Source organism: Tasmannia lanceolata, unplaced genomic scaffold (genome assembly GCF_043159265.1).
Source record: "Tasmannia lanceolata isolate RefF3 unplaced genomic scaffold, GAP_Taslan_0.1 ptg000016l, whole genome shotgun sequence".
NCBI classification, from domain to species: Eukaryota; Viridiplantae; Streptophyta; class Magnoliopsida; order Canellales; family Winteraceae; genus Tasmannia; species Tasmannia lanceolata.
This window is the reverse complement of record NW_027518693.1, coordinates 6811419-6824908: the sequence shown is the minus strand read 5'-3', so window position 1 is coordinate 6824908 and position 13490 is coordinate 6811419. Positions and strand designations below refer to the sequence as shown.

Sequence of the window (13490 nt, the reverse complement as noted above, 5' to 3'; positions counted from 1 at the left end):
AACATGGTTGGCTAGGGGGGCTCAAGTCTAAAATAGGGCTGATCAAGTAACTAAATTGGGGTTTTCAAGTGTCTATAGAGGGCTTCTCAGGTCCCAAAGGGATTATCAAGTACCTAAATTGGGGTTAACAGATATCTAAGGGAGGGTTTTCAAGGACAAAAAGGCTTATCATGTGATTAATTGGGGGTATCAAGTATCTAGATGGGTTTCAAGACTATAGAACGGGGCTTTTCAAATCTATGAAGGGAGTTATCCATTATCTAAATTGGATTATATATAAACAGGGGTTTTCAACTCTCTAGGAGAGGGTTTTCAAAGCTTCTAAAGTCTATAATAGAGGGGTTTTTAACTCTCCAAAAGGGGTTTGTTAAAGGTTTTAAGGCCTATAAAAGAGGGGTTTTCAAGTATCTAAATGGGGCTTACTAAATATCTAAACAGGGTTTGCAACTCTCAAAACAAAACCTCAAAATAGGGTAGCCACCTGAAATCGGGTTTTCAACTCTCAAAAAGGGTTTTCCACTACAAATCATTAGAGATCAACAAAATACAAAACCCTAAACAAGATAATACAGATATGAGAAAACAAAAACATTGCAAAAATACTACTCACGTGTTTGTTGAGTTTTCCCACGTCCAATGCTACGTTAAAAAACCCCCAAAGTAGAAAATGATACAGTAAAGAAGAGGGAAAAGGTAAAAGTACAAAAGTAAAAGCAACGTGGTCTTTAAGAAAGGCAAAGGGCATTTTCGACCCCAATTTTCCTTCCGTACATATTTCGTCCCCCATTCGTAATTTCTGAAAAGCCTGGGTCCAGTTGATAATTCTGCCTAATGTTTGTCCCCCATTGGTAATTGGTCCTATAAGAAAAGACAAGCTGAGTTGGTGCAATTATTACAGCATGGTTGTGCTGATATCATTTTCCTTTCATGAAGGGAAATGGTATCCCTCTCCTCTCATTTCAAGGGTTGAAATCATCCAGTAGGAGTGAATTTTGATACACAGCACATCCATACCAATGCGTAACAAATAGACGGTTTGGATCATTGAACAAGTGGGACCCATTAGTAGTTTTGCCTGCTCGTATTTTTCCTTGAAAAAATATATGTTCATCATATATTCAAAAATCAAAGCTTAACTCAGAGAGTTGTCACGAGCATTCCAACTCAGACAAGTTTTCAACACAACAAGTGGACAGTTAAAAATATTAATCCCAGCGTTCTTTTGGCGTTAACTCCACCAGATGAATAGCCCAAAATCAAATCATAAGGTTCTGTCTGATTGTTTTGCCGCCATGTAAAAAAAAGGAAGAAATCCGAAGAACTTGATGAGATGGCATTCAAAGTGAGATGAAACGTGAAATAAAGTAAAAGTGAAATAGTGTGAAGTAGGGTGTTCGGTTGTCGATGAAGAATCTCTTTTTACCTACTTTCAATTGAGTGCCTCTGGGAGAGTATTTTAGCTCATGCTTATCACATTTTCACATTGATACGCTCTTCAGAAGGTAGAACATGTCTAACATCAGATATGGTGCGCACACATCATCAAACGTTACGATCCTTATGTTGGGACCCAGATAGAACTCGCCCTCAAAAGCTAGCTGTTGAAGGGAGGATGCCCGAATCCTTATAAGCCCATCCACATCCTCTCAGTCATCTTATGTGGGATATTTGCTTTCATGTGCATCCAGTTCCCACCGTTTGAAACTCACCTTTGTCAGCCATGTAAACGACATTGCCCTAACATAACTGTTGAACCACTATCTATGTGGTGTCATATGAAAAGATGCATAGAGTTGAGAATCCAGTGGTTCGACATATCCAAATTCTCTAATACATACAACACATCAGCCTTTTCAGAAAAGTTAGTAGCGTTACCTTCATGAGAACTTAATTTAGGTTCATGATTCCACCCTGTTTCAATCAACTGCCCTATAACTCAGCCATCGAACAAAGTAAAATGTGGGTCTTCTCCTGTTCAACTATTTTAGCATTGGACGCCGTCAACTTATTGATTAGGGTGCTGAACTCGTTTAGGTGTTCCAATAAAAGATGCCCAAATTTCATTTTCAAATTGCAGAGTCACATTGTAAGGTTTTATTCACATAATGATTTCAGTTCATAGGTGTTCTTCAAATTTCCTTTTTTAACTCCTTTGTGCTTGTCTCAAAAGAAAAATTGGAAAGCACATAATTGGTGAAAGCAAGAAAAAGTTCCACAATTGGGGATTCATTTTTCTCGACAAACTCCTCATCTTTCATCTTCAACTTCCTCCCCCGTGCCTTAATTACCAAGGGACCCAAAACAGATTATTCTATGTTTACAGCTGTTCATTCAGATCTTATGTCCTGATCTATCGATCTGTTTTATACTTTGAACATATCTATATTACCAAATATCAATGTCAGGTAAATGAACTATTGCACACAGAAAAAATGTTGCAGATGAAATTTCAAAACATACAGAAGAGTAAGAGAATATGGTAAAGGCAATGCAGTTTTTTTTTTTTTTTTTTTTTTGAAAGATAACAAATTTATTAAAATGAAAAACTATTACAGTGAAGGGACAAGGCAATGCAGATCATAATTCCTAAAAGTGGGTTCAGATATTTGAACAGATCATGGTCTAAGAAAGGTGGCCTGATTAGCAGACTGTCATCACTTCCTCTGGTTTTTTTCAGTAGAATTTTAGAAGAAACCTCCCTCCCTCATGAAAGCATGTCCAGAATAACACATCACGAGTTAGTGAATGAATGAACTGTGGAGCAATAAATAAACAAATCACAAGCTGTGAAAGCCTGAGTCCTGTAGAAAACAAAAGATCAAAGCAATAAGGCTTTGATACCTCTTCACACAAATAGCAAATAAAGCAAGAAGCAATACCCAAAAAGGACAAAAGGGATGAATGAATAGAGAGAGAATTTTCTCTTGATATTCTATTCAAGAAAGTAAAACAACACACAAATAACCCTTACGTTATTCTTCTCTTCTCACGTCAGTGACTCTTCTCTGGTCTACAATGCTCAAGATTTGCACCCTCTCTGACGTTTTTGTAATCTCTACTCTATGCACACTTTTTGCAATTCACTGTATTTATAAAACAAGACACTTGTCATCCTATTTCAACTCAAACTCTAGCTGTTACGTTTTGGACTTTCTCTTTTATAAACAAAAGCTAAAAATAATCCTAAATAATAGCAACTCCTACTTGATAAGGACTCAATAACCCAAAAATAACTAAAACACCTACTAATCCTAGTTTAACTAGGATTCAACAACGTTCGTGTGAGCCCGCATCGTGCCGCGCCGGCCCAGCCCCTCCGGCACAAGTGTAGAGAGTCGGTGATGACTCTTAACAAGTCCCTGTTCCTAGAACCAGTATCTCTGACTCATTGTAATGTTTCACCCCTACCGCCCAAGAGAATAATAATTTTTCTACCTCTTCATACTTCCTTACATTCATACCTCATACCACCATTCCTAGATTTCCGAAACTCAACCCATCTAGAGTGTTTGCAAAGCTAAAATTCTATGAGCAAAAAGTAAACAATATATATATAATAAGATTAAGAATTCCAAAACAAGCAAACCATTCAAAAAAGAAAAAAGGAACTCCAAAACCAGCTAAGAATATCTTACAAAAGAACATATCAAGTTTTATTCATTTGCATTCAATTTTTGCTAACTTTGATTTCACAAATAGCTGCCAAGAAATGAAATCATTTAATGACAATATACATGAATTAATTCTCAGTTATGAGGCCATAGATATATCATATATGATGCATTGAAGATATGTTCAATAAAGATAAATGTAAGCTACCCAAAATATGTGAAAAACATAGCATGGCATCAAAATCTTTATAAGAAAACAGCGGGTATGTAGGTCTTAAGCATCATATAAACAGAATAGTTGATATGACAAGCAATACTCATAATATAGACTAACATCACACCAGAGGGACAAACAATATCTTATTTCACAGTGCAGAACAGAGGATAAAGTGGACTAAATTAACTCGCAATATTAATGGGCTCAAAACCCTTGTCGATCGAAGCCTTCACAGAATCCAGCACCAACTGTGTCTTTCTGGATATAGTAGGCCATTTTTTATCAGGTTTGGAACCAGACTCTTTGATACTCCCTACCAGTCTCGCAAATTCCTTGACCATAAGAGCCTCCTGAGGCAAATCTGTGGTGACAATATGCTCGCTAGGCAATTGGTCCCAGCCAGTCACTAGTTCTTTAAACCCAGTCTCGGAGGCAAAGGAAAACGATGCGGTTTTCTCTTCGAAAGGAATGACAAAATCGTGCAAATGTAGGGTCCCCTTTGTGCCATGAACGGATAAATCAAATGCCAAATTAGATAGAAATGAGCAATGGAAGGTTGCTAATTTTCCATCTTCCCATAGTAATGATGACCCAGCAGAGAGAATTACACCTGACTTGTTGAGAACAGGATCGCGAATGGCAGTTACCATCTTAGGAAGTTCATAATCAGCTGCCCACAAGATTGACCTAATGCAATACCAACCAGCATCGCCAAGAGCTCCGAGAGAATCAAGATCTGGCTTCACACGAATGTCATTCTCGAGAAATTCAGGACCAGCAGCGAATGTGAATGTGCTATGCATCTGAGGCCCAAAAATAATGTCATTATATCAACTTCGAGATCATCACGTACATAACAAAGACAGAGAAATGATAAATTTGTGCCGAGTAAAAAATTTAAATTCTAAAAAAATTATGGTCGACAACAATGCTTCCAATGCCGGAACTCCGCACAGGAACAATGGTGCATGCCCATCCCAGATTAGATTTGTTAGACAATCAACTGATTGTGAGTACAGAAAAACACCCATATCATAGGGAATTGGATGATTGACAGTAGAAATTATACAAATCAGAACATAAAATATGAAAATGAGATAAAGTAGACTGGCTGAATTAACCGCATTGGGAAAAAAAATACCACAAGATCAACCGACCAATTATATGTAAGGGATACCAAACATTAGCACAGAAAAGAGAAATGTAATGTGTGTGTACTATTCTGTATATAGAACATAAAGGTTCAGTGGTATAAATATAAAAGCAGAGAAGAATTACATCCTTGAGCATTTTACCAGAAATAATAAAGTAACCCATCCACAACTCCTAAAAGCTGTAATATATAGCTCGACAAGGAACAGCTTGTCATCCAAGAAAACATGTCGCCCTCCAATCAAAGTAGGTAAAAAGGACTGTAAATAAGGAAGACAAATGATCCAATATGCAAATTTTTTACTGATGAAATTGCAGTTTACTTCAATATGTTTAGTGATCTTACAATTAATATGCTCTTATAATTAGAAAACATAGGCATGAGACAGCAAAAGACAACATCAAGATCACAAAGCTCACTAGGTCAATCACTGACTAGCCCAAGTCAAATGAGTTTCGGCCTTATCAAGAGTCAAGAAACTCAAGACAATTAAAAGCTCATTCAACTCCTTCAAGTCAACAAAAAACTCACTAGGTCAATCATTGACTAGCTCAAGTCAACCAAATTTTGCCTTGAGTGAGTTCAGGCTTTAAAATATAGCAAATATTGCTTCGATCAGATTGCACATGACATTGAATTCTAAGTGAATATCAAAACATTATTATGTGTAAAGAATGCTTTAGAAATCAAATACAAAGCAAATTGCCTAGATAACAACCCCTCATTAAACCAAGCAATGTCAATGACAAGAAAATTCTACCGACGCCAAGCTCATGAGAAATGCTCAGGTTACTCTCCACCTCACCTTCTTTGTCTCATTCTATTTGTAGGCCGAACACAAATTGAATGTATGTGTAGCGATCAGAACCATTGATTTGTGGGTCCCCAACAAACTAAATAGGCAATGCAACAAGGCTAGAAGATGATCCTGAATCCCTACGCCCTCAAAACATAAATAAACTTGTTAGAATTTTTCTAGATGAAACTGACGGTCGCCATTTTTGGGTCATGATCAAGGGGTTGAAGATCATCACCAACTGCTCACCAAAGAAATAAGGAATGTTGACTGAGTCTTCAGGTTCTATTGCATGGGAAATCTTTTGCTATCTTCAGTCAGAATAAAAAGAGGAAGACCAAGACTTTAGTGAAGTAGTTTTAGATATTTTATGTTTGTTAAATTGTTGCTATTTTTCAGGAGTTTTCTAGTCTATTTATTTGTAATTCATTTCACTCGATTTATTAAGCAAGAAAAGTTAGTTTCAAGTCTCTGTTTTCTGCTCTGTTTTATTTACAATTGGTATCAAAGCTGAGGCGATTTTCTGGGAGAGTTGCTGAGGTTTTGGAGATTTGAAGACCTGTTGTTTGCTGCGATCGTGTCTAGCTGTGATCGAAGACCTGCTGTTTGGCTGCAATCATGGATCTCACCAATTCAGCAGGTGGAATCGAGAAGCTAAATAACACGAATTATGACTACTGGAAGTCATGCCTGGAGTCGTATCTTCAGGGTCAAGATCTTTGAGAGGTTGTGAATGGAGCTGATGCCGTCCCTCCCAACTGCACACCCGATTCCCAGGATGCTTCACGTAAGTGGAAGATCAAAGCAGAGAAAGCTCTGTTTGTTCTGAAGGCCACCATTCAGAAGGATATGTTAGACCATATTCGTGAAGTCAAGACGCCTAAGGAAGCCTGGGAGTCATTTGCCGTCTTGTTTTCTAAAACAAATGATGCAAGACTCCAGATGCTAGAGAATGAGATTGGATCAGTCTCTCAAGGGAACATGACAATATCCTAATACTTCATGAAAGTAAAAGGTATTTGTCATGATATCACCCAACTTGATGCAGAATCCAAAATCACCGATGCACGTACACGGAGGATAATTATTCGAGGTTTAAAATCTGAATACAATGGGTTCATTACAGCTATTCAAGGGTGGCCAGTTCATCCATCTCTACTTGAATTGGAAAGTCTTCTAGCCAATCAAGAGAGTTTGGCTAAACAAATTGCAGGTATATCCTTGAAAGAAAATGAAGAAGTACTCTTCACAGGTCGGGGAAGCAAGCCCAAATCAAAATCAAAGCCTTGGCAAGGGAGCACTCAAGGAGGGGAAGCTTACAGAAATCGTGAATCAGGCTCAAGTTCAAAGAAAACATGGACATGCTACAACTGTGGCAAGCCTGGTCATTTTGCCAGGGATTGCCATGCACCAAAGAAGAAATCTGAAGAAGGAAATTCTGCTACATCGAATGATGTTCAACAGAATGATGACAGCGAGGACGAATGGAGCGCCTTTGTCTCCATTGTTGAAGACCAATCCTTGGTGGCTGAAAAGAAAAATTTTCAGGACAATGAAGAAGAATGGGCAGATTTTCTTGTCATTGATGAAGATCAGTTAGAAGGACGGGCAGATCTCCTTATCTCTGATGAAAAACCGTTAAGAGTTAATTGAGATGGCTTTAACAGCCTCTAATCACGTGGTATCTACAAGCTCTATGGAGGAAAATGTCTCAGATCAACCAGACTATTCTAGAGATTGGATCGTTGACTCAGGCTGTTCAAACCATATGGCAGGAGATGGGCAAAAATTCCTCACAAAGACAGAGTACACTGGAAAGAAGATGGTAGTGACAATAAACAATGCAAAGTTGCCAATTGCTCATGTAGGAGATGCCGCTTGCATTCCAAGATCCAGCAATAAGCATATCCTGCTCAAAGATGTTTATCACGTTCCCAACATGAAGAAGAACCTGATGTCAGTATCTCAAATTACTAACTCAGGTAATTTTGTCATCTTTGGTCCAAATGATGTAAAAATCTACAAAGAATTGCAGATTTTTGGGACGCCTTGCATGGAAGGAAAGAGGGTAGAATCAATTTATGTTATGACAGCCCAAGATGCATATGTTGATAGAACTCGAAAAAATGAGACTGTTGATTTATGGCACTCTCATCTTGCACACGTTGGATATATGAAGCTGAAAGTTATGATGAAAAAACAATTGGTAAGAGGGCTTCCCGAACTTGAAGTTAGACATGACATTGTCTGTTCTGGATGTCAATATGGGAAGGCACATCAGCTACCATACACCGAATCTGCGTTCCAAGCAAAAGAGCCACTTGAGCTAGTGCATTCTGACGTCCTCGGCAAAGTGAAAATTCCATCCATTGGAGGTAAAAGTTATCTATTAACATTTATAGATGATTTTTCAAGATATGTTTGGATATATTTTCTGAAAGAAAAACTTGGAAGTATTCAAAATGTTTGTGGAGTTTCACAAACAAGTAGAAAATAATCTTGGCTATAAAATCAAATGTTTAAGATCTGATAATGGAGGTGAATTCTCATCAAATGAGTTTTCATCCTATCTGAAAGAGCATGGGATACGCAGACAACTTACTTGCCCCAATACACCCCAGCAAAATGGGGTAGCCGAAAGGAAAAACAGACATTTGGCTGAAGCATGTAGAAGCATGATGCATGCAAAAAATGTCCCAACCAGGTTTTGGGCTGAATGTATGAAGACCGCTGCATATGTTATTAATCGTCTTCCTCAACCAAAGCTCAATTTCATTTCACCTGTTGAAAAATTGTCTGGTGTTAAGCCCAATGTAAGTCATTTACGTGTTTTTGGTTCAGTTTGCTATGTATTTGTACCTGATCATTTACGCAGCAAATTAGAAAAGAAGGCTGTTAGATGCATTTTTACCGGTTACGATTCAGAAAGGAAAGGTTGGAGGTGTGTAGATCCATCTACTGGACGTGCTCATGTCTCGAGAAATGTTGTTTTTGATGAGGCATCTTCGTGGTGGTCACTAGAGCATGCAACCCTTCCAGACAGCAGAGAGCTCGAGGTAGAGCTACTTGAAAAGATAGGATCGGATGCTATGCTCGAACAAATAGACAAAGAACCAATTGAATCTTGTCAAAAGGAGATACAAAATGAAAAAAATCAAGCAACCACATCATCTAGCCCATGGCAAACAGCTGTGCATCAAACCAGAACAGCAGAAGAGTTGAGACCATCTCAATGGAACGAACCAGAAGTTGAAGAAGACAATACAGAACCTAGAAGACCATCTCGAACTCCAAAGCCGAATCCAAGGTATGCAAATTCAGCCTTAACTGCAGCATGGACAGTCACAATAGATGATGAAGTTCACATCAATGAACCAATTTCATTCGAAGAAGCTCAAGGAAAATTAGAATGGGAGAAAGCCATGGCTGAAGAAATCCAGGCTCTCAAAGAAAATGAAACCTGGGATCTTGTGCCTCGACCAACAGGAGCAACACCCATTTCATGCAAATGGGTATACAAAATCAAGACTAGAACAGATGGATCAATAGAAAGATTTAAAGCTCGGCTAGTGGCTCGAGGTTTCTCTCAACAGTTTGGTCATGACTATGACGAAACTTTCAGTCCCGTGGCGAAAATTACGACTGTTCGAGTTCTTATCGCTCTAGCTGCAAGTCAGTCATGGAAATTGTGGCAGTTGGATGTTAAGAACGCATTTTTACATGGCGAGTTGGATAGAGAAATTTTTATGGAACAACCAAAGGGGTTTGAAGAAGACCCACGCTATGTCTGCAAACTCAGAAAAGCTTTATATGGCTTAAAACAGGCTCCACGAGCCTGGTATGGTAAGATTGCTGAATTTCTGCAAGCAAATGAGTATTCACTAGCCTCATCTGATTCTAGTTTATTTGTAAGAATCACTGATGGAAATACTTCAATCATTTCCGTTTATGTCGATGACTTGATAGTTACAGGGAATGATGTTGCAGAAATTACTAGAATCAGAAAAAATCTTGGAATTCGGTTTCAAATGAAAGAATTAGGAGAGCTCAAACACTTTCTAGGACTTGAAGTCGATCAGAGCAAGCACGGGATATTTCTCGGTCAGCAAAGTTATGCAAGAAGGTTACTTGATCGATTTGGAATGACAAACTGCAACACCATTACAACCCCAGTTGAAATTAATGCAAAGCTTCAGGTAGATGATGGAGAGGAACTAGATGATCCAATCATGTACAGGCAACTAGTAGGGAGTTTAATCTATTTAACTCTAACTAGGCCTGACATAGCCCAAGGAGTTGGGGTTGTAAGTCGTTTCATGCAAAAACCAAGGAAGCCACATCTCGATGCAATTCGTAGAATTCTAAGGTATATTCAAGGAACATTGAATTTTGGTATACTTTATGAAGCAGGGAAGAAATGTGAAATTGTTGGGTTCTGCGATGCGGATTACGCTGGAGATCTATCAACTCGAAGGTCTACAACAGGTTATATTTTCAACCTAGGATCCGGTGCTATTTCATGGTGCAGCAAGAGGCAGCCCACTGTATCGCTATCTACAACTGAAGCAGAATATCGAGCATCAGCAATGGCAGCGCAGGAAAGCGTATGGCTAGTTCAATTGATGAAAGATTTGAATCAAATCACTTGTTGTGTGGTTAGTATTTATTGTGATAATGAAAGTGCAATTAAACTAGCTGAGAATCCCGTGTTTCATGCTAGAACAAAGCATGTAGAAGTACATTATCACTTCATAAGAGAAAAGGTTCTTCGTGGAGAAATTTCCCTCATGTCAGTTCATACAGATGAGCAAATAGCTGACATATTAACAAAAGGTTTGTGTTTGAAGAAATTTGTGAAATTCAGGAAGAAGTTTGGTGTCATAGAAAGAGAGTTGGTGCTGAGGGGAAGTGTTGAAGATCATCACCAACTGCTCACCAAAGAAATAAGGAATGTTGACTGAGTCTTCAGGTTCTGTTGCATGGGAAATCTTTTGCTATCTTCAGTCAGAATAAAAAGAGGAAGACCAAGACTTTAGTGAAGCAGTTTTAGATATTTTATGTTTGTTAAAGTTGTTGCTATTTTTTAGGAGTTTTCTAGTCTATTTACTTGTAATTCATTTCACTCGATTTATTAAGCAAGAAAAGTTAGTTTCAAGTCTCTGTTTTCTGCTCTGTTTTATTTACAGTGGGATCATCATCCTTACATGGTAGTCCCATGGTTTTGAATTTCCACATCAACCAACACGAAATGAACCAAAAGTCCCCATTTCCATATCGAAATCCAAATCGTAGGTTCATTAGTGGTATATTAAATTAGTATATGTGAATTACATGTGTATATATTATGTATAAATATTCATATGAATTACATGTGAAACATGGCATGTACGCTGAGTTATCAGACACGCACATCAGTTAATGTCACTTGGTGTTAATGTTGTTAAACCGTTATGGAAGCTTGCCTTGCTTATATAACGATTTCTAAGTGTGTATTTGTGCTTATTCTAGCATTTCCTAAACTTTCATTTTGAAATTCTATCATTTGCATATGTGAGTTTTTATATGATGCCTGACCGTGAAGTACCGTCAAAACGGTACCACCCTTGATATTTGATCCAACAGCAGACCACTTTTTAAGATGCTGCTGTTGGATCAAATATCAGGCGTGATACCTCTGATGTACCACCTTGACAGGACTTCACGGTCGGGCATCATATAACTTTTGTGCATTTATAAACTTCCGTGATTTTATAGGATTTCCACCAAAATTTCCGACCAAAACTGACGTCAGTATTCGAAACCAAAATCAAAATTAAAAAACCCAGGTGGTGACCTAGACACATTTGGGTCCGATCCTAATTAGACCCGTTGACAGCCCTACTAACCAATGAAATTCCAGCCCGAGTCACAGAGTCAACCTGTCCGAGTCAAATTTTTATACAAACCGATTAGAGCTTTTACCGATTTAAGCTTCCCAAAACGGGCGGAATCAGAAAGAAACTCCCTCATCTTCTGAGTCCTCGGATGATGCATCCACATGGTCCCATCCATGAACTGTACACCGTTGGATTCGCAGGCTTCCAAGATCAAATCCAAATCCGACACGTTTAACGCAGTGGGCTTCTCTAGAAGCACGTGCTTCTTCTTCTCCGCGGCTAATACCGCCCACTGCACGTGCAAGCTGGTCGGGAGTGGCACGTACACCGCATCCACGCACGTGTCGTCAAGCACGGCCTCGTAGCTCCCGTACAGCTTCACCGAATCGGGAAATCCATTCTCAGCCGCATATCGTTTCGCCTTTTCGATCGAACGGCTGCCGATTGCGTAGAGAGTCGAATTGGGAGCCAGGATTATGGCTCGGGATACTTTTCGGGCGATATCGGCGCAACCCAGTATGCCGAAACGTATCGGATTGTTAGCCATTACTTTGTTTTCTTTTTTCTTTTTCTGAAGAAGAAGAAGAACCGAAGTAGAAATGTAGAAGACAAAAAGGGCAAAGGAGGTTTATGGGTTTTAGTAACGGATAAAATGGGTAATGTTACTGCCACACGCTTTTTTTGGTAATTTCTCAATTCCGTGCGTAAGATCAGAGCTACAAATAACGGTTTAGATTTTCTTGGCTTATTCGGCCTAAAATAACGGTTTGAACTTTTTCTTTCTTCTTCCCTCAGCCTTCCTCTTTCCAACGTGAAAACTCTATTGCCATAGTGAAAGAGCTCCATTACCATACTAGCTCCTCTCTCATGCAACTCCACCCACTCCATTACCATACTAGCTGCTCTCTCATGCAACTCCACCCATGAAATGCCTTCATGCGAAAGTTCCTACCAAATCCCATATTATAGTTAGACAGGCGGTGGGGATCTGAGGGAAAAATATAGTGGGGCCTGCTTATTTCAGTGATCTAAAGCATTTAGTTGGGCCCTTTCACGTGGTGCCATAAAATCTTCTCTACATGATGGATTTGTTAAGGCTGTTTTTATGGGATCCATTTATTCTAACCCTCTATAATCCTAATGGTTCAGATCATCCTATGGAGACCAATTTGGAAGCAAGTCCTATCTATTTACACCAGGGCCCAAACAAATAAATAGTTTGTGTTCACTGGGCCCCACCTGTGTCCTACCTAAGAAATATGGGATCCATAAGTTTGATTAGATTATCCTAGACCCTTTATCAAACAAGTGGTTCATCTAAGTTTGTTCCAAACTAGGGAACCACATTTTATACCTCGGAACCACTAGGGAACCACATTTTATAACCCGGAACCATTAGAGAACCACATCTAATATCCCGGAACCACTAGAGAACCACATTTTATACCACGGAACCACTAGAGAACCACATTTTCTACCCCGGAACCACTAGGAAACCACATCTTAAACCCCGGAACCACTAGGGTACCACATCTTATATCCCGGAACCACTAGGAAACCACATTTTCTATCCCGGAACCACTAGGGAACCACATTTGATACCTCGGAACCACTAGGGAACCACATTGTATACCCCGTAACCACTAGGGAACCACATTTTCTACCCCGGAACCACTAGGGAACCACATTTTTACCCAGAAACCATTAGAGAACCTTGGCTTAAACTCCGAGTCGGAAGTCTGAACCAATGGTCGGACTTCCAAATGGAAACCAGTAGAAATGGCAAATCTACTGGTTTCCGTCGGAAATCCGAAGGCTGGTTCGGACTTCCGAGTCT

General features: G+C 39.1%; 1 protein-coding gene across 1 annotated transcript; it reads right to left on the bottom strand.

The window, feature by feature from the left end:
• Positions 1-3827: 3827 nt before the first annotated feature.
• Positions 3828-12269, bottom strand: LOC143848033 (putative oxidoreductase At4g09670). The gene is made up of 2 exons (XM_077356806.1): positions 11739-12269; positions 3828-4631 (listed from the first exon to the last, which is right to left on the bottom strand). The coding sequence occupies exons 1-2, from the start codon at positions 12198-12200 to the stop codon at positions 4011-4013; spliced, it is 1083 nt and encodes a 360-aa protein (XP_077212921.1). The 5' UTR covers positions 12201-12269; the 3' UTR covers positions 3828-4010.
• Positions 12270-13490: the final 1221 nt, after the last annotated feature.